A 22,603-nucleotide genomic window follows, 5' to 3' on the forward strand; every position below is an offset into this window, starting at 1 on the left:
TTTCAGGTACGGAGTTTCAAGCGAAGCCATGGCTGTTCAGAGATATGAAACAACCCTCCGAACCTTCCAGCACAGTATTCAGACCTTCCACTGCGGCCTTATAGTGGATCCCACGTGCCCATGGCTCGGTGCATCGCCTGATCGTGTGGTGTGGGACCCAGAGGAACCGAATCCTCATGGTATTGTCGAAGTTAAGTGCCCATATTCAATGAAAGACTTGAAAATACCAAGCACTCATGGCTCGTGCCTTGTGAAAGACAGCTACGGCACGTACAGGCTAAACCACACCCACTATTACTATTATCAGGTTCTTGGGCAGATGGCCCTTTCAGGGCTTACTTGGGCTGATTTTGTCATGTATGCTCCACAATTTCTAGTTGTCGAAAGAATTCGATTCAGTGAAAGTGAATGGCAGAAATGCAAAAATAGGTTGGGCAGCTTTTATTTTTCTACACTTCTGCCGTACTTGGCAAAAAGATGCAGTACGAACAATGGATGTTGAATTCAAGAGATTACAAAATGAATGAGCATTTATGTATTTATCAATAAAGTTGTGATACTATTGACAATGCCTTGTATCCTTTTCTTGAAACGAGTATTGAAGCCATGTGCTCATTGCTTTGGCCATGCTAGCTTGGCAGTCACTGCGAAGGTTATGTAGTACTGAACTGACAGCTTCCACATTACTGCAGCAAGATTGTTGCTGCTGCAGATCCTAAGTTGCTATTAAAGGACTTTGAAGATTGCTTAAGAATGCACACAATGCCCAAATTTCATTAATGATCGGTGCAAATGACAGTGGGATGGGCCTGTCAAAAATATGAAATGCCTTAATACGTTGAATGCGCCGCTCGACATGTATTCTGAGACTTGCAATTTCCTCTTTTTGTCTAACTTCTTCTTCAGTAAGGTGCTGTCTCTGAAGGAAAGGGGGAATGTTCAACGCAATTCCTTTTGCACTGAGCAGGTCCTGTATCTTAAAGTCCTTGTCGGCCATTACCGAGTCGCCAGGCTCAAACTCGAGTTTTGAAAACCCGCTTTTTTCAACGAGCTCTTTGTCTGGCACCGACGCTGTAAATAATTTTGACAGAAACGTGATCGTTCCATCAGGTGAAATGACAACCAAACCTTTCATTGTATTAGTTGACTTGTAGGTTGAGTAGGTTGCCGACTGAAGGACCAGAGAGCTTGGAACTTCGCATCTCACTTCTGTCGCGTCGATAAGGGCTCTTGTTGATGGGTATCGCTCTTTAAAAATGGCTGGCATGGCCTTATCAACCTCGTCTCTGCTCAGCCAAAGGTCCATCTGGCCAACCTGCAAATAAATAAAGCTGATCCATGTGGTACATATTCTGGATACTGTAGCAATGGACACCCTGAACCTGTAGGCAAGGTCCCTTTCGAAAAGCCCAAAACGCAACCTGACGAGAACAAGAAAAAGCTGGTCCTTAGCCGTCAGCATGTGCGGCCTCCCTGCATTACTTGATGAACTTGCATAGCTCCTAGACCATACTTTTATATTTTCCTCACACTCACCGGGGTTTATCAAACGGAAGAAGCACATGAATGATTCAAAGTTTGAAAGTCCAGTGTAGAAACTAATGTCCTCAGGGCTGTCCTTGAAGCATTCGACAGAAAATTGCCTGCTTTTATGCCGATCAAGCTTTTTGTTTTCCATATTGAGTATTTCATACTCTCTTAGAGCTTTATAAAGCACATCTTTTGCTGACTGCACCTCTTTCGTTCTAATTTCCAAGTCGCTCTGCAGTTGTTGTATACGTACTTGAAGCAGAGAGAGCTGCGTCTCGAGCTCATGCACTCGCTCTGCATTTGCTTTCGCAGACCTCACCTCTTCGGTCCTACCTTCTAGGTCGCTTTCCAGTTGGTGTATGCGCATTTGGAGCACAGAAAGCTGCTTCTCGAGCTCCAACACTCTAACTGCACATGCACAATCACACACTTCGTGGTCTCGGACGTGGGTCGCACTGGCCGGCTTTGAAACACTTGCACACTCTGTGGCGTCCATAGTTTCAACAGCTGTTGAATCCCGCGACGCGGCGACATCACTACTAGGAGAAAGCGGTGGTTGTGACGCAAACCCGGAGCTGCTAGCCTGGCCGACGGCGGAAAGCAGTTTCATTTTCGCGACACACTGTTGTCGTTCTTGCTGGTGGCTTGGGTTTTCCAAAGGCAAACACGCTCGGCACGGCGTCAACCCGGAGATAACGCCGATCGCCGACTACATTCGGCAAGTAGCTGTCGGTGGTGAAATGATTCGAGCACACCTTTGTGTGCTTCGTCACGCCAAAAAGCTTTCCTTCATCGCGCTTAATAGCTCCAATCCATTTCTTCTTCAGATTCGGATCTTTCGGAAAACAAAAGAACGACACCTGTAAACGATAAAAGCGACGTAAGACGAGCGCATGAGACGCAACAAACAGTAAACGAAATGTATACACACGCATACTTGCCTTCGAGCCATTGTCGTCCAGAACTCCTCGCTGGTTGCAAAGCGGCACGCAGCAATGCACAGGCATGTTACCGAATGCCGAGGAGAACCGGATTCAACGGAAATTCGTCGAGCAGGCAGATGAAAACTTCGGCGCTCAGTATAGTTTTGCTTGCCGGTCCGCTTCGTCAGTGCGCGGAGACGCCTACTTCGCCCAGCTAATGGCGCCGATCTCATAGTCGCTGTCGTTCTCAATAGGTGGCGCTGAATTCCGAAACCGCCGTATAGGCGCGATGTCTAGAAGGAAAAAAACGTTATGCTAAATTTTAGATCACATATTGTGTGTTCTTGATATTTCTACTGCACATTTAGTGTTCAGCTGCAGCAGTAAAGGCTTTATCACAAGTGGAATACTCGTAGGAAGGTGAGGAACGGTATGGAGACGACAGTGCTTACAAGGGCCTCTGCCAATATTGTGTGTAAACAAGGACACTAAATAGACATATAAGTATGCCCAATTAATGCTGACAGATCATTGTAAAATGCAATTTAAGGTTTCATGTTGAAAATGTCTGTTTGCGTGTTCAAACAATGCAAGAAGGTTACAAGGAGATGAACACGTCACCTGAGTAACAGAGGTGAGCAAGGGGAGCCTAAGCCTGTAGCCAACGTTTCAAAAATGAAACATAGTTGTCAGGGCGGTGACGAAGATAAGTTCCTACGCTGAGGCTTCCCTTGCTTGTCCACTGTTGATTGGCTGAATGTTAACCCAAACTTCAAGTATATTTCAAAAACTTTGTGAACACACTGTCCTCAGGTATGTCATTTGCTGTTTGAAGAGAAAGAAAAATTGATTTTATTGGTTCGTCATGTTTGAGGCCAGTTGTGTGAAGTTGCCTGTTCTAGCCATTTCTTACGGTGCAGGGCTAGCCTAGTTACTGATTTTTGCAAATGAAAAATGCAATATCCAGATCTAGTTCTAACCCTATCACTTACCATCTAACAATGCTCCCTTAGATTTCATCATGTACTATAAATATATTGGTGTATACATTACAAATAAATTAAATAGGACCAATATAGAGTATGTCATTCACAATGCAATTCACCTGCTCGGGTACTTACAGTGCAACTTTTCCAAAGCACTGTCTACTTTAAAGCTACACCTTTACAAGACGCTAATACGCTCAAAACTTGAATATGCATCTGCAATATCGGATCCCAGTCACTTTAGTCTTACTACTTCACTTGAACTAGTACAACATAACTCTGCTCGTATCATTCTTTCTAATTATAACTGTACCGCGAGTATAACCTTAATGAAGCTAACCAGCACCCATTCCCCTAGCTAGTCGTCATGTTTCGCTATTTAATAAAATTTTCCGTCATACCACACTTCACGACGACTTCATACCATGGCCTCAAGTACATTTCAAACCGCATCGATCATCGCAGTAACGCAGGGATTGATTCTTGCTACACGAAGTCTTTCTTTCAATCTTTCATCCCCCGTACATCTCAGGAATGGAACCACCTTCTCTCAAGTATCGTAGCTATCACCGATAACGAACTTTTTTTGCACATTAGCTAACATTGTACAATCAGGAGAATCATTGTATTACCAAAACTCACCGATCTTGTTTGTTTGTTTTACTCTACTGCTTTGTAACCACTCCCCTCTTTAATGGCATACGGCACTGAGCGTACTTTAAATAAAAAAGTACAATAATAAAGTGAAAAGTGACTGCCAGAGTTTCAGTGAACATGAAGCATCATTTCCTCAAAATTGCACTGAGCGGTTTTGAAGGCTTTAAAATTATTTGCAGTTTCATGTAACAAATTAACGCTATGAAGGAGCATGTGATACTTGTTTGTGATGCCCACCAATCTGATTTTCAGATAGCAAATGACAGAATTTGTGCATTACCAAGTAGGAGCTTGCTACATGACGAGAAAAGAAACAAGTTGGGACTCAACTTAATTGTTACTTCTCGGATTGTCATAAAATGCCCTTAAATTCAAGCAAGCTTGTATGTCAAATTTTAGCATTCCAGTTCAGTACGATACAAAACTGTAGACTGTTGCTTTCCTGATAGGGCTCACAGCCCTTTATCTGGTAAACTTGCAAACATTTCATGGTGAGGCACGCAGTTCAAGGGGACCTGTTATTATGGTGTCCGTTGAGCTTCTTATGGCTTGGCGTGGGCAGCTTGCAAACCAATAACCTCTCTTTTGTCCTTCTTCCTGAAAAGAGAAATCATGAAGCCATGACAAACATGCACGCAAAGAATGGTGAAACTAAAGTTTGTCCAATGAATGAACAAATCACAGTTCTAGTTGAAGTGTTCAGAAACATACCTTGCGAAGATTCTGCCTCTGTGGTGACACATTCACTGGTGACTTGTACTTCCAGAGACAATAGAGTCCAAAGTGGTGATCAAATATGAGCAGCATCTTGGAGGCTGGAGGCAAAAGAAGAAAGCCTCAGTTACTATGGTGGAAGCGTGGGCGAATTTGTGATTCATGTATGACTAAAAACAGCGCACAAAACGCTCCATGAAAGAAAACACACACAACACTGTTTTGAGTGTGCATTTCTTTCAATGGTGCCCTTGTGCGGGCTGTGCTTTTCGAAGCCTCGATTAAATTTTTTGCCAGCTACTAGGTAATAAACACAGTAATTTTATTATGTATCAAATTATATTAATCCAACTGTATCACCGGAAGTACACTTGCACTAATTTGCTGCGAATTTAGCGCAGTGTATCATTCATGCAGACACAGCTAAAACTATTTATTTTTTACACTGTACTCCGTGTTAGGAATTTTAGCAACGTGGCAAAATAAAAAGAGCCTTGTTTGAATTGCCTTTGAAGAGCAATAACATTATTATGATTTTCCAGATTGAAAAAATAAATGACTACAGCAATCTGTTTTACCCGCCTTGCACCCGAAGAAATTGAAAGTTGAAATTGCGAAGCACTGTTTTTTCACTCACCGGTGCACACACCCAGAAGCTGCAAGGTTAATCCGCTTCCTTGGGTAGTTTCCAGACAGACTGTGCTTGGTTCCAGCGACGAGTTTTCACGCTAGCTAGCACATTTTTTTCAAGCAACCCGTCATTACGCGGCAGACCATTGACGACGGAAGCAGTGTATGTACCCATTACGCCAGTGAAACGCCGCAGCTGATAAAATTTACCGTCTTTAAGCACGATCGTCTGGTAGCGGCTATCGAATGTCGGATGCATAGACTAGCTGAGATATTATTGTTGGCTAATCAGGGCGAACCTGCGTGATGCTGCACAAAGGCAAGGACCAACCCGTTCGCAAATATAACCGCCGTACAATTTGAATCGGTAAACAGCACGGACTGCAATCGATACTAGTGGGCTGCTGCTTATCACACGTCAGTGAGGTCTCAAAACCTTTATTCAACTAATAAAGCACAGGCTTTAATAACGAAAGTTTAATAAAAACACTTGTTTGTTTATTTTGCAGAAAGTTGCGTGTTAACTATGTTTGACGGTTATTATGTGTGCATTTATAGATAAAATATTGAGCCGCGTTGAGCGGCCCTAGCAGAAAAGATACAAATTAAAGTATGCGACCGAATTAAAGTAGCTCCACTTACGCGCTTATGCTGGAACGCGCCGCGGTTGATTTTTCGCCCTCTGTGGCGATCGCTAGAACTTGAGAGTGTGTGGGGCCAGGTCTGATAACACTACGCCGCACGCCGATTCGCGCTGGATGGATGGATGGTGCTTCCCCTTTGAAACGGGGTGATGGCAGTTGTCACCATGCTCAGCTTTTTATTTTGTCTTTTATTTTTATTGACCGGTGCTGTGTGTTATTAAAATTGTCGATTTTCTTTAAATACGTCTTTCTACCCTTTTAACCTTACGTCACCTCATTGGCGTAGCAACAGGGGGGGCCGGGGGGCCGTGGGCCCTGGGTGCAAGGGGCCAGTGGGGGGGTGTCATTTACGCCTGAATGCACCCCTCTTTCCGCCGGCTTGACTGGGCGCAAATCGCAAAGAATGCTCCGGTATCCAGTAGCCCGAGCTCAGGCACCCGGTGAGTTGCGCCGCAGAATTGTCGACTGAAGCTCTATCAACACCCCACGAAGTAATTGCACGAATGTGCGGGCTAACAAATTTAATTCGCGAAATGGTCGCTAAACTACTCGCCTTAGCGGAACGTTTCATGTGGGGTGCGCTCGTGCTGTGCGTTCATGCTGGGAGCAAGAGTCGCGAAACATACAGTGAGGCGTTGTAAGGCGTTGGGGCTCTTGGGTCCCTCTTCCTTTCAGAACGCGCAGCGAAGACGAACAAAGACAGCCGCAAGAGGGCGTTCAACCAGCACGCCCGGCGCTCGCGTTTACGGCGAAGCGTTCGTTGAGAGCGACGTTGCATAAATGGGGCCGTCAAAAGTCGCGAATGGGATTCTCTGCATCGTCTTCAGACTCGGTTCGGCCGAAGAGTTTGGCGGCGTATGACTCGACAGGCTGTAGTCGCGGGCCCGCCGTGATGTCCGGCTCGCTTTTACTTCCCCTCTCCCGCTTGCTCCGAGAAGCCGCTGCGAAACCTGCCGTTATGTTTCACGCTTTCCTTCTTACCCTCGAAAGTTTCAGAAAACTGTTGTTGTGTGACTTCATGCCACAAGTACAGTGTCTGTATCAGCTGCACAGAATTTCATTAAAAAAAAAGAAAGGTGAATTTTGTGAGGATATTTCCCGATCGAGATTCTATGAAGTTATGTCCTTTTGTGATTACTAGGAATTCGGTAGCGCGAAAAATATGGCAGATAAGTAATAACCATATCCTTAATAATCCCGTAATTAGTACTTATAGAGGAAGCACTTCAATTTGAGAATGGAGGACTCAAAGTCATATCATTAACTCAACAAAAACTTCTTAAACAAAATCGTTTTAGGTGCTACAACCTACAGTACTTTGGCACTGTGGGCGGCGCCCAGTATGAAACCCGGAAATTGTCGATATCCTCGCCTTCCTCGACTACATCAGAGGGCGGGGTGACAGAAGACCTATGGGCCCCGGGTGCCAGACGACCTAGCTACGCCACTGCGTCACCTCTCTGCTTTTGAGCCACCAATCCTCTAATCGCCTTTTGCTAATTTCCACCGCATATTTATTTACATTATTATTATCTCTGAACCCTAGGGCCTCAGGAAGCGTGACTGCGGCCGCATCGACATCGGGATTGATACCATCGCGCTTTAGGCGTGCGTCTAATAATCTCGATGACCCGCACCGGTGCGCACCGATCATTCCTCGATCACCGGAAGCGCACCTGGTTGGAGCGATTTTCCGTTGCCCCGTCTCGCACCGAGAAAAGCGGCGGTGCGCCGGGGTGCAATCCCAGTAAGCAATGCGGGACGCGCGACGCGCGCGCGCACTGCCGACTGCAGAACCGCAGACGCTCTGGCCCGATAGCTGCGGTTGCAACGGAGTTGACGGAGTTAGCTAGTGGAGATGTCGGTAATGAGAAAAGAAGCGTTGCTAGTTGCCGCAATCGATCAGCTTTTTTCAAGTTCGTCTGACAGCGAATACGACGTACATGCTGATCAACCTCGTCCAAAAACAATGTGGTGAACAGCGGCCGAAAGTGGACAGGTTCGTTGAACGGGTATTCAGGAACGGGTCGTCAGGATTAATTACAAAATCCATTGGTGTTTGCTTGCAACCAGGTATGTCGGGGCACGCAGTTTCACATGGTTCGAGCGCTTGCCGCGGATGCTCAGCACCTGCAAACAATAATATGTGCGCGCGCGCGTGTTCGCGCACGTTTTGCTCACCAGGGGCAAAGTAGCGCTGCATGCAAGCACTCTGCACGGGGTGCAGTATTGTCCTCGATGTTGACCCTCCGCAGTGCGCCACCACCGCGGTGCAAAGCGCACCGTTATGGTTTCGGGGCAACCGCGGGGCAAGGTAAGGTGATCGAGGACGCTATAAATGTCGTACAAAAATCCCTCACGTGACCTGATCCTAGGTGCCTAGGGACAGGATCGTTTAGGGACTTTTGAGAACGCAAGATGGTGGCGCCGATCTCCGGCCGTCATGGCACCGTGTTGGATTCAGTATTTGACAATGACAATGATGTTTATTTGCGTCAGTACATGACGCGAGGGGCATGCAGAAAAAGCTGCCACATGGACAGCTTGGTTGGCGAAAAGTCGTGCAGTAGTAGTGGTGTGGCATGTCGGCTTTTGGTCTCGGTGAAGTCAGGTGGTGGGAGACCCGTACTTTTGAGGAATTCAGTGGCGTTGACGATCAAAATATTCGAGTGGCGTAGCGCCTCGGTAATGTAATTTCCGAACCGGCGCTGTGCAGCTGCGTCGCCGTGTTCGCCCTTTTTGGCGGCGTCATCACATCGCACATGCACCTTTACTTGACAGGCGTTGTAGGCAGAGGTATTGTACGTGTTCTTCGCCACCACTTACGTTACGTAAGTAATATAATGCTTAAAGTGGTGTTTGCTCACAACTGTTCACACGTCCTTGGAATGGGGCGGCGCATGTTTTCAATCGTGTTCAGCGCTAGTGAGCTATCCGCGACTTCATGTGATTTACTTGAATTATCGCGTAGTGCTGTGAACATAACGGAGCTTTAGTGACATCACATGGTCTGCCAGAATTCCACGAACTAAAATGCAGAGTAGATGTTTAATATTATTGGTACTAAGGGCGCCATAAACACGGTAAGGTGAAGCTTAATACTGTGCGCTGTGATGTTCAGGTACCTCTTTGCATGTTTTTCGATTTGTTAGTTTTAGCATCGGGACGCAAGGTTCTGTGCAAAGTTGGGATTAATGAATGTGTATATGCGTCTGCAATAACTTCACCGCAACACATTTGTGTAATGCGATAAAGCAAAGTGTATAGCGCTGATGGGATGCATGGCAGCCCTAGCTCCAGCTTTGATGTCCCCATTACCCTGAAGATACTGCCCCGCCCGCTTTACTATAATCTCAGGTGCTCTTGAACTCTCTAGTTGCCGGTATTTTTATTTTCACATGCTAAATGGTCCCTCCGCAATACATATATGTAATGAGGTGAAGCTTATTAAAGTTGCCAAATGCTTTGACAGTGTCAGACCTAGCAGTTTTAGAATGATATGGCCAATACAACAGCCCAGATCTTCACTTTAACAAGTTTATTAGGACTGTCAAACTAATCTTACAGCACAGAAAAACCATGTAAACACCTCAAGAGTTGATTAACAAGTAATACTGGAAAGCACAAGTCTAGTGGCCAAGGGTGTGGTGAAGTGCTTTAAACACTTAACCGACACACCTTAAGTGCTTAAAAAATTGTAGCATACTGATGCAGGTTGATCAGACTTACTGCGATATTGGTTGCTTTACAATGAAAATAATATTATTGGATAAGAGAATGCAAGCAACTCGTGCTGCTTGGTTATGCAAACCACATGGGTCCCAGAAATACCCAAACAGGGTTCTTGTTTACGCATGCTGCTTGCTTCCACTAATCTAAAGCTCTTTAATGTCAGCAGTATAAAGAGAGGCTGTGAAAATAGGGCTTGGAACTTCACAACTCCAATTTTGTTTCTTCTTACTCATACAACCTAAACACTGCGCTGTCGTGACAGTGTCTGCTTAGCTCACTGCCACATTTTGCGACAAAAGCAGTGATCACTCAGTTAGAGTTGCCTGTCCTAATATTGCTCCAAGAATGCTTTAAACAGTTCATTTTTAAGCACAAAGCATGTCATGCCCAACTAGAAAATTAACCAAGCAATAAGCTACTAGAAATAGCTAAGAACTCGGCAGTCTTCTGAAGTCAGCTTGATTTGCAGCTCCTAAAATTGGCTAATATTGAATTGGGACAAAGAAAAAACAGCTTGAATAAACACATGTCTCATCAGAAAGTTGTGGTGGTGTGCTGCAGACTAAGGCAGTGAAAGGAAGCCGTTTTGGCATTGGTCTTCCTTTGTCCCAAAACCAGGAACCGCAGCCGAGGCGACTTCACTCGGCTTTGACATCTTCAAATTCGTTTTCCTGAGCACAGAATACTCAGTCGAGGTGAGCTCTATGCACATCACCCACTTTGGGGATGCAAAGACGTACTGCCAAGAGGATGCCACCTTGACAAAGCAGACACCACAGACCTCAAATTAACGAATGACACCTGCTATTCCAACTGTCATACCCTTTATTAAAACCAGAAAGGCAGTACACTTACCTAGCATGGGCAACTGGGGCCTTCATCCAGAGTGTCAGTGCGACTCTGCCCCAAGAGGCGGGGACCATTATCCAATGTAATACTTGATGTAGGGGTGAAAATGTGCCACATTCACAAAATCATTGTTTCAGGCTGGGACCATTTTTGTCATGCACTTGAGTCTGCAGAATGTGTTAAGGAATCGCTAGCAACACGCATCCTTTGCACACTGCAAAGAGCGACATGCGAACTAAAGCTTACTGGGGCAACATACCGCCCTGACCTGCTGCAACTTTGGGGTGAGCAAGCCAAGCTGCATACTGCATACTTAAATTGTGGCAGCACACAACAAACCCTGATCAATGTTCTGCACGAGACTGAGCAGGCAAGATGTCATGCTAAGAAACATGCCAGAGACTAGTGGATGGACCACTGCGCGTCATTCGAACGTATAGGTCTCAGTAAGCTGTGACACATTCTCGGCTATAACAGGTTGAACAAATACTGCAATACTATTGAAAACACGCTGCTCGATCTTCAGCGCACATCTGAGAAATTTGAGGAACAAGCTGCAGATGCTTTTCCCGACCACCTCAGAGTGACTGACCGTCACCTGAGTTGTACGCACCTCAATGACCACTTGCCAAGGAGGGAATGGAAATCCTCTTTACGATGGCAGAACATGTTGTTGCTCTCGAGCATGTCAACACTTAAAGCGCACTAGGCAAAGATGGAGTCATTTTGCAGATGTTGAGGAATCTTGCCGAAACGAGGAAGCAAGCACTATTGCTTGTAATCAATGAAATCTGGAATATTGGAATTCCCCACAGAGTGGAAACACTCGGTTAGGATGCCACTACCGAAACCAGGCGAGAAACCTTACACCATATTCAACCTTTGATCAGTTTCACTCACATTGACAGTGTGCAAATTGACTGAAGGAATATGCCTCGTGAGACTGAACTACCATCTGGGAAAGACGAGACTATTTCCACCTGTGCCAGATTGGTTTCAGGCCTAAGGTTGACATGTGTGACAATAGCCTCTTTCTGCATCAAAGCTCGCCAATACCAGCCACTTCGGAGGAAAGATATATGGGTTCTTAGTCACTGTCGAACCAAGGAGGATGCTGAGCACAGTCTGCAACAATGACGTACTGGTGGCCTTTTGTGAGGCCTGCCCAGGCCTTAGGGTTGCCAGTATTGCCAAAGCCTCTTATGCAACCAAATGTTTGAAATATGAAGTTACAGTAAACAGCCAAAGACTTTTACCAACTGCACAGGTGGAAATGCAGGTAAAACCCGGACCAGCACACTTGGTTGCAGGAGTGATTCGCTGATGAGGTAACAAGGTGACTTAAGAGTTGGTGATAAAGTATACCGAATGCAGGTATGTGCAGTATGTATATATACTGTTAGGCCGAAACAGATGAATTTTCTCCAAAGCAATATCAAAAGCCTTTTTTTCAGGATGCCACTCATGTGCTTTAGGCAAGTGTGAACAGGGTTATATAAAGCTGCATAGCAGGCTTATACAAAGCTGCATAGGCGAAATGGCAACTAGATACAGCTGTTAAGCGTAATATTTTTTCTAGGCTAAATTCTTGCTCCTTGAACTCATTTGAGATCATTAACTGTAGCACCAAAGTAGTGGACCACTACCAGAACAAATGCATGTAGTATGCCCATATCAATTCTTGTGCTTATGCCAGTCTTTTTTACAGCAATAGCTGCTATGGGCTGATTCCCCTGGTTCTGATGTCTACTGGTGTTGTCACTGGAATTCCCAAATTTCTTGCTAAAATATTGCAAATAAAGTGCTCATTGTGCTGCGGGGATTCAAACATACAATGAAAAGATTGGCAGTCCACAATTCTACATTTCAGCCACCCTGCTGAAGGTACAGTCGTGGTGAATACTGATCCTGGAGAGCACGATCTAGCCAACAGGTGCCATAATTGGCTAACACCTGCTCAGTCTCTGCATACTGTATACAGAGCTGGCGTCCACGCCTTCAAGTTCTTACACATCACCTTCCCACATGTGAAGGCGGTCCTGTGTTAAATTTTCTTCTTACATTTAATGACAGGGATTGGGTGCATCTGCTTAATTAATCTTCTAGTGCTTGGCTTCTCAGATTTACTGGATGAGGCTGTTGGTGTATCGTTTTCCTCAAGCACAGCACGAGACCTAGCAATGGGCAGCCCAAATATAGATTTGAGAAAACAAACGAATTCAGTAGTAAGAAGCTAAATGGTTGTTTTGGTGGAGATCAGTGGCCAAGTCCGGATATGAAAGGAGGAAGAAAAGCGGAGTCTTTCCACTTCAACACTGGGAGGCACAACTCCCACAAATAAATAAGACTCTTACTTATTTTACTTTTTTAAGGAGATTACCGACTTGCATTGGCAAGTGTTCACTTCAACAAACACTGCATGAAGCAAGCTTCCTATGCATATTCCACCAGCTACTGCATCATTGTTTCGCATTACGAGTGAAACTGCAATTTTCTTTGCCACAACTTGCCCAATTTTGCGTTTTGCAGTAGGATATTAGTAGTGCTATTAAGGCGTTTAAATACTCATTAATAGTGGTAGAGGAAAAAAAAATAAAAGTAAGAAAGCAGTGGTTTTTTGTGCATAGACTGCATACACCTGGTGCTCTCATGGTCATTTTTTCCCTGTCTGTAAACCACTCTAAACAAGAAAAGCTTATACACAATTATTGTGCAAGGTCAAACCACAACTAGACCAGAGGTATCCTTGTTAAGCAAGGTGCATTAATTTGGGGCACTTTCTGCGGCCCTGCTTATTGGGCTTTCTTTCCTGTTCAGCTGTGCAGGTTCATTAAGAAGTTACCCGCCGTGGTTGCTCAGTGACTATGGTGTTGGGCTGCTGAGCACGAGGTCGCAAGATCGAATCCCAGCCACAGCGGCTGCACTTCGATGGGGGCGAAATGCGAAAACAGCCGTGTATATAGATTTAGGTGCACATTAAAGAACCCCAGATGGTCGAAATCTCCGGAGTCCTCCACTACGACATGCCTCATAATCAGAAAGTGGTTTCGGCACGTAAAATCCCATAATATAATGCAATCATTAAGAAGTGACGAGACAGACTGGCAATTTTAATCATTGAAAGACTTAGCGAAACCTTTCTTGGGTTGCTTTTTTTTGGTTTCAGACTCTGCACATTGCATTTTCAAGAATGTTTTTCTTGTTTTTCCTTTTGTTTCAATTAGTTTATGGGGAGGGCATGTAAACATCTTTTGCACCATGTCAAGTATATGGTGCCATAGTGTTCTTGGATGGAGTCTTGCCCTTTCATTCTGTACACTATGTTTGTTTTCTGTGTCCAAGGCCATTTTACATTTGAGTGTACCATTCTGCGAAGCTTTACCTCTGTCACCCAAGCTTGAAAGATTGCTACCCTCTGCTGGTGGCACAACACTTGTGACATTTTTTTTTCAATAAAAGGAAGTCTGTCACTTAACCCGTGCATTGGTTGTCTTTCTTCTTGAATTACAATTTGTTGCCTATATTTGCTCTTCTGTTGCATTTAATTAGGAATGGCTGTCACAGTTATCATTTAACCGTATTGCACACAATGCAGATGATATGTACTTGCAATATATGGCCACCATAAATATAATAGAGGTTAATAATGCAAGAATAGTACTTTTGCATGGCACTGCAGCCATGAATTGTGGCTATAAGGTACCAGTGCTACAGGTAGCACTGCTTGTGCGTAATATACCTCCAACTCTACTACTTTCAAACATCATTGTTTTTATCTGCATTTGTATAGCTCCAGTTCGTGTGAACAACACACATCTGGTGGAAGAGTGGCTTGCACCTGCAGTTGGGCCCAATGAATAGCCAAATTTCTGCCCGTTTTCATGTTATTGGCATAGTAAAGGCAGTCGTTTTTATAGTAGCCGGTTTGGCCAGTGTAGAAGCCGCTGCGAGGTGTCAGCATCTCGTTGACATCTTCAGCTTTGCAGGGGCACAGCATCTGGCACATAGTTTGTCTCAGGCCATGTCTTCGGGGCAAGCTGAGTTTACTCACTTGCAAAGGGAAACCAAGCTTGTTGGATATGATGTAAACCGCCTGTACACTCAGTGGCCTCCTTTATTTTGTGTGACATATGTGGTTATAGCGACCCTTGCTTTATGCACTTCTTGTCCGGCAGCAGTCTTTTGCTTTTGAAACACTCAGGATAGCTTTCAGGAAGCAGGATAGAAATAACACTGAAAAACCAGCAGATGTTAATTTTTGCACTTATCATGCGAAGCTTCATACAGTATAATGACGGCGTAAATAAATGAGGGTGTTCTTCAAGGCCTTGTAGCACATGTCAGGAGTTTGGAGCAACTTGATGTATAGCACTTTTTTGATCGCATGTTATACGTTCAGCAGGTGTGGCCATGTTTGAAGTGTCAATTGCAGGTCAAGAAAACATATCTACGAGCAGCACCTCGGTAAAGGAGACGCTGGAAAATCTAGCGGCAAGCCTGTTGAACATCTGGTTGACCCAGTTGCTGGCTTCATCAGGCAAAGTGTGATAAAGAGAAGGAAGTCATCAACACATCAGGTTTTTACATATAGACACTGTGCTAAGGTTCTCAGGCAGGCCTCTGTCATAACACACCAACAAGTCTTAGTGCGTAGGCTATGCATGACCAACTACATATGACTTCTGTTCAGACAAAGAACTGCTCATTGTAACCAACAAGGATGGAATGGAAAAAAAACAGCGTCTCCATTAATCTGGTTTCACTGGTTTTAACAGTGTTTTATAAGTGTGCATCGATATACTCCCCAATGCCTTCTTGGGTGACACTAGCAAGGACCAGCTTGAGGCAAGGGGTAATAGAAGTCTTTACAAGCTAAAAATGCATGCATGCATGGAGAGCACATTACGTCCAAAAAGTAGGCACTTCATAGGGGCGACAGTGGGCAAAGACAAGCTTCTCTGCTACTATACCCCCAGCTTTGTCACCATGTAACGACATCTGAAACAATCCCTCTCAAAGAGGAAATCATCTTTGTGTGTCCATAAAAAGGGTAGACAGGCGAAGCCCCTTCAGCAATGATGCCAGCTTCAAAAGGCCCACTTTGCACATCCCGAGTGCTTCCTTCTTATACTTTGCTGGGTGCAAGCATTCTACTGTCAAAAAGTTGTCATTGAGAGCACTGTTGGTTTGGTGGCAATACAGTTCAGAAGTGATTGCAACAAACCTCCCTTCCTAGTTGGTCTGGAGGCTCACGGTGCTCGTGAAGCGACACCGTGAGACAAGCAAGGTGACTGGATGCTTCCAAGCCCTTGTTCATTTATTACACTGTTCTGTTAGTAACAACCATGAGACCTGAAACCCACAAGCTCAAGTTCGGCACTCGCGTGGTTTCTGTGGGGGATCCATAATAAAAAGCACAAAACCAGAAAACTCAAGGGAAAGGCTAAAGCAATATTTAACTTAGTATTGCTGCAGCCCACCCCCTTCTTTAAATTTGTCTGGTCGTGCTACATTTGTTACTAAATATAATCATGAACTTCTGTGCACAGCTTACCGCATAGAGCATAGGTGATGTTCCCAATCAGTGTCCGATTTTTATATGCACTATGTACTGGCACAAAGAGGCTCGAAACATTGCAATGGAAGCTTCTAGTAGTAAAAAAAGCTGTGCTGCAACCATCTTGGCCAAATCTTGTCCCCTTAATAAAAATTGTGCTTCCATATCAACTTCAGCCCTCCAGTTTAGAGTAAAGTGCCAGTGCACTTTTGAACAACGAATCAATTCTCAAAGAGCATGTGCAGTCCAGCCAAAAGCATGGGCATGAATCCGCATTGTGCTCATGCATTGAAGGTAAATAACGCATTCCATAATTCATTACTTCATTCACAAAACTTTATTAGTGTCCTGATGCCCGGTCTTTTGAGACCGAGGCGGGCCGCGTCCACATCGGCACCGCCAGGCCGAGCCTTATGGCGTCATCGTGGACCCTCTGGACAGCCCGTAGCTGATCTTTATATGAAGAGCTTGTAATCATCTTGTGCCAGTAAAGCCATTGGCAAATGTGCTTTAGTAAGCTTCCCTGCAATATGAATTTGTGATGTACAAAGAATTGTCAATGCAGCTTACCACGAGCACAGATGCACTTGCAAGTTATATCACAATTGAAAATAATGAGCACAATGTAAACCTATGTGCCCTTTCCACTCTTAGCACGCTTTACTGCACGATGCTTATTTCCACCTCTGTATTGCGGTATAGCAAGCTACGAAAGAAACGTTGCGTAACTGGGCTATTTAAGATTACCTTTCTCGCAATACAGCAGCGTCTCGCGGTGAAGCCTAAGCATTGTACTGCAGTGAAGCATACTAAAAGTGAAAAGGGGCCACTGTCACTGGACATAAGTGTTCTTTAATTATACACTCGCGCAACCGCCGCCTCTCAGGTCGCCTGAGTGGACATACTATGTTGGGTGATAGCGGCCCCTCCCACTTTTAGTACGCTTCACCGGAGTTTCACCGCGTAACTATAATGTATTGCGGCGAAGAAGTAGTACATTTGTATTGAGTGAATAAACAAATGGTTTTTACAACAGTACAGAAATAAACGCGCACCATGCATCAGTCTACCACACGGAAGAGCGTCGCAACAAAAGGTAGCTGCTTCACACAGGCCGTGTATCCCACTTATCAGTCATAAAGGGTATTATGAGCAATTCAAAATTTCAGATACACAGAAATATGTTTATGTTTGTGTTCATGCTCCTTGCTTAATAAGACTGCCAGAATTTCCACCACATAAAGTAATTTGCAACACTCAAACGCAAAGAACACAAACATATGCCTCGTTTTCAACTCAGTCGTTATGCAAATGACATATATAGCACGGAAAAACGTGAACATGTTGTGTGTTAGCATCGTAAACTTCATACTAGGCAAGGAGCACACCACAATCCCGCCACAGACGCTAATGAGACCAAAACGGGAGCACATGTCTGTGAAAGCGCAAATGGAGCCCCTAAGCCACTCTGCTCCTCCACCGCCCCCGCTGCACGGCTGCACCACTCGTTTCAAGCACAGCACACAAAGCACACATTCAGCGCTGAATAGTGGGCGGTCGACGCAGTCGCATTTGCATGACTTGTAGCGAGCAGCACATCTCTCGATGTCCGTTGAGCAAAGTCGGACACGGCGACTGCTCTAGGCGCTAGGCCACTTCCGACATTTCAATTGTCACCACCGCCGAGTTCTCAAGGAAGTATACGGGTCACACAACGCAGATTCTGTACTGCCAGAGCTAACCGAGGCCAAAGCTGCACTGCCGCACCACCACTACTCATGAACACACAAGCACCGCAAGCACAACCACATAAGCAACGTTGAACAATGCACGGTCAGCACGGGCCAGAGAACGATCACGCCGAGGACGAACAGACGAACACGCCACGGCGTCCTTCGGCGCCACGACCGCGCCTTCTCAAAAATCCCTAAACGATCCTATCCCTAGGCACCTAGGATCAGGTCACGTGAGAGATTTTTGTACGACATTTAGACGCACGCTCTATTGTCATTATTCTATGCTATTGTTTCCAGAGATTTACCACACAGAGTACATGTGTCTTCTTCTTCGTTAAATTTCTTTTTATAGCTCCGCGTTCTCCTGACCTTGCTTCATAGAAAAGGGCACTGCCTCTTGAGTTATCCTAAAACGCTTCCTTCCTGATCTGCTGTTTCCAGCCTCGATATAGTTCAACACTATGCTTCTTTTCCATTGAATTTATCTAATTTTTACCTTCCGCGCTTTCAACCTGTCGTTTAACGCTCTGTCTTTCTTCGTCCTCGTGTCTGGCATACTTACTGGTTAGCTTCCTAGTTATTTTCCGCCATTGCGAGTCTACGCACTTTTTGTATAGGTATTTAAATACCTATACAAAGTCGATACGAAGTCGATCAATGAGTTAGCGGTAAGAGGGAAAATAGAGGAATTCCAGATCAAGCTACAGAACAGGTATTCGGCTTTGACTCAGGAAGAGGACCTTAGTGTTGAAGCAATGAACGACAATGTTGTGGGCATCATTAAGGAGTGTGCAATAGAAGTCGGTGGTAGCTCCGTTAGACAGGATACCAGTAAGCTATCGCAGGAGACGAAAGATCTGATCAAGAAACGCCAATGTATGAAAGCCTCTAACCCTACAGCTAGAATAGAACTGGCAGAACTTTCGAAGTTAATCAACAAGCGTAAGACAGCTGACATAAGGAAGTATAACATGGATAGAATTGAACATGCTCTCAGGAATGGAGGAAGCCTAAAAGCAAAGAAGAAACTAGGTATTGGCAAGAATCAGATGTATGCGTTAAGAGACAAAGCCGGCAATATCATTACTAATATGGATGAGATAGTTCAAGTGGCTGAGGAGTTCTATAGAGATTTATACAGTACCAGTGGCACCCACGACGATCATGGAAGAGAGAATAGTCTAGAGGAATTCGAAATCCCTCAGGTAACACCGGAAGAAGTAAAGAAAGCCTTGGCAGCTATGCAAAGGGGGAAGGCAGCTGGGGAGGATCAGGTAACAGCAGATTTGTTGAAGGATGGTGGGCAGATTGTTCTAGAGAAGCTGGCCACCCTGTATACGCAATACCTCAGGACTTCGAGCGTACCGGAATCTTGGAAAAACGCTAACATAATCCTAATCCATAAGAAAGGGGATGCCAAGGACTTGAAAAATTATAGACCGATCAGTTTACTGTCCGTTGCCTACAAAGTATTTACTAAGGTAATTGCAAATAGAATCAGGAACACCTTAGACTTCCGTCAACCAAAGGACCAGGCAGGATTCCGTAATGGCTACTCAGCAATAGACCATATTCACACTATCAATCAGGTGATAGAAAAATGTGCGTAATATAACCAACCTTTATATATAGCTTCCATTGATTACGAGAAAGCGTTTGATTCAGTCGAAGCCTCAGCAGTCATGGAGGCATTGTGGAATCAGGGTGTAGACGAGCCGTATGTAAAAGTACTGAAAGATATCTATAGCGGCTCCACAGCCACCGTAGTCCTTCATAAAGAAAGCAACAAAATCCCAATAAAGAAAGGCGTCAGGCAGGGGAGATACGACCTCTCGAATGCTATTCACCGCGTGTTTCCAGGAGGTATTCAGAGACCTGGATTGGGAAGAATTGGGGATAAGAGTTAATGGAGAATACATTAGTAACTTGCGATTCGCTGATGATATTGCCTTGCTTAGTAACTCAGGGGACCAACTGCAATGCATGCTCACTGACCTGGAGAGGCAAAGCCGAAGGGTGGGTCTAAAAATTAATCTGCAGAAAACTAAAGTAATGTTTAACAGTTTCGGAAGGGAACAGCAGTTTACAATAGGTAGTGACGCACTGGAAGTGGTAAGGGAATACATCTACTTAGGACAGGTAGTGACTGCGGATCCGGATCATGAGACTAAAATAATCAGAAGAATAAAAATGGGCTGGGGTGCGTTTGGCAGGCATTCTCAGATCATGAACAGCAGGTTGCCTTTATCCCTCAAGAGAAAAGTTTATAACAGCTGTGTCTTACCAGTACTCACGTACGGGGCAGAAACCTGGAGGCTTACGAAAAGGGTTCTACTTAAATTAAGGACGACGCAACGAGCTTTGGAAAGAAGAATGATAGGTAATACGTTAAGGGATAAGAAAAGAGCAGATTGGGTGAGGGAACAAACGCGAGTTAATGATATCTTAGTTGAAATCAAGAAAAAGAAGTGGGCACGAGCAGGACACGTAATGAGGAGGGAAGATAACCGATGGTCATTAAGAGTTACGGAATGGATTCCAAGGGAAGGAAAGCGTAGTAGAGGGCGGCAGAAAGTTAGGTGGGCGGATGAGATTAAGAAGTTTGCAGGGACAACATGGCCACAATTAGTACATGACCGGGGTAGTTGGAGAAGTATGGGAGAGGCCTTTGCCCTGCAGTGGGCATAACCAGGCTGATGATGATGATGATGATTTAAATACCTTAGTTGCCCACCTGTTATCCAGATGCGCTAGCGCCGCCGCACGGATTTTTTCGGAAGCCGGGAGGGGGTGATGGATTTTCCTCTCACGCGGTTTCTGCCGGTTTCTGCAGCTGTGTTGGCGTTTTGGTACTCTTCGATATGGAAAAACACAGTCGACGAGCCAAGAGCAACCGCATGTGCAGCGTGCCACAATGCACAAATCATGCAATATTGGGAAAAGTAAGCCTGCACCACTTTCTAAAAGAGTAAAAAAGAGCGGTGGAAGTTATGGGCGGTCAAGCCCCGCATCGCGAAGAAAATGAGCGGAGAAATTGTACGTAGGGAGCATTGCAACAAAGACTACTTCTTTTGGGGCCACCTTAGTGAGTGTAATTGAGTGTTGCGCTGCTCTCAATGATTTAATTTGATTTTTGTTGCGAGCTGAATGTGAAACTTTGCCTTAAAGACTAGTTAAAGCCCTTACGAAAGCGGCTGAAGAGACACGCCGTGCCTTCGCAAAAGATCACGCTGCGGTCCCACGAATCAACAGCAGCAGGATTGGCCGAAGAAAGCCCTCCACATATTCCCATGTAAATTTAAGTACGGAAGTATTACCGTTTATTAAATTTTCTGCCTGCACTCGCGCTGTTCGGTAAATACTCTACGACGGTGCCCAACGCTGCGTCGCGAACATTGCAAACTAGGTAACGTATTCCGTAACTCTTCTTAGTCGTCTCGCGTGGGAATGAAGCAGGCGGTCAATGCACAAAGTATTCGCTTCTTTTTTTGGGGAGGGGGTGGGGGACGTGGCGTAAGATGTGTACTGATCGAAGGTCGTGCGCACGCGTTTCTAATTTTTTATTTGTTCTGTTTGGTCTTAAAGCATCTCTTCTATGACAATATTGCACAAAACAAGGGCCAGGACTGCGTACCTGAAGCGGTCATTGATGCAGACTGCGCATGCGAGCTTCCCTACAGCACGCGTTAGCGCTAATCGCGCTGGAAACGGGGCGCGCTGGCACACTCATCGTCTCGCTCATATATTGTAAATTGACACTACTGGAATGTTTCCGTGTCATGTGGCATTCTTAAAAAGCATTCCGCAACTAAGCTGGTGCATGGAGCCGTGTATCTCGTCTTGAATGCACACATATCGGCAAGGGGGGTTTTGCGCTTTGTTTATATCCGAGCGCTACCGATTAAGTGATTGCTGTCAATTATCGTACATCGCGTATAGATTACAAAACGTAAGGCTAAATAGTGACCTTTACGGCGCCGGTTACATCGCAGACTTTAACTTTTATGACCTGGACAGCTGCGCTTGTCGTCTCTCGTATTCCACGCCATATTACATGGCCAGCGTTAAACGTAGCCTCTCCTTCGACATCACATCTCTGCGTGTCCTTACCAAGGTCAAGGATCGCGCTTAGAGACACCAGAGGCCCACGTAGGCTGCCTGCTTCAGCAGGTGCGCACGCTTTCGTATCGCTAGAGTGTGCTAGATTCTGAGTGTGGGTCCATAGAATAAAGACCAACTTTAGAGAAGGGAAACTGTACCTTCGGCAGTGGTACGAAAATAAGCAGCGGCAGCGCATGAATCTCCTTTCCGACCTGCACGTTTCTTTTTGTTCTTTCGCGTGCCGTTAATGTGTAACTCGCAATGATGCCTCACGTTCTCAATATGGGCATGGTCGGTTTTGTGGGCATCACCATTTTGCAGCCACTTTTGCAGAGGCCTTTCCACCCATGTGGCTATCAACTTCATACACTTCGGACCATGTAATCACGTATGCTGGTTTCCGTTCACGCCACATCACGTCTGATGAAGGCCCACAAGCATAATTTGCCCACTGCTGCAGCATGAAAGGTCGAACGGGGAGCACCAATTACGGTGTGTGTAAATTGGGAGACATTGCCGCTGTGTGGACTGAAGGAGCAGATGG

The 22,603-nt window shown here is 45.2% G+C and overlaps 1 protein-coding gene across 1 annotated transcript; it reads right to left on the reverse strand.

Moving 5' to 3' along the window:
* Positions 1 to 499: 499 nt before the first annotated feature.
* Positions 500 to 2,148, reverse strand: LOC140218867 (uncharacterized). Its single transcript, XM_072288572.1, has one exon. The coding sequence runs from the start codon at positions 2,138 to 2,140 to the stop codon at positions 716 to 718; it is 1,425 nt and encodes a 474-aa protein (XP_072144673.1). The 5' UTR covers positions 2,141 to 2,148; the 3' UTR covers positions 500 to 715.
* Positions 2,149 to 22,603: the final 20,455 nt, after the last annotated feature.

Source organism: Dermacentor andersoni, chromosome 6 (assembly GCF_023375885.2).
Source record: "Dermacentor andersoni chromosome 6, qqDerAnde1_hic_scaffold, whole genome shotgun sequence".
NCBI classification, from domain to species: domain Eukaryota; kingdom Metazoa; phylum Arthropoda; class Arachnida; order Ixodida; family Ixodidae; genus Dermacentor; species Dermacentor andersoni.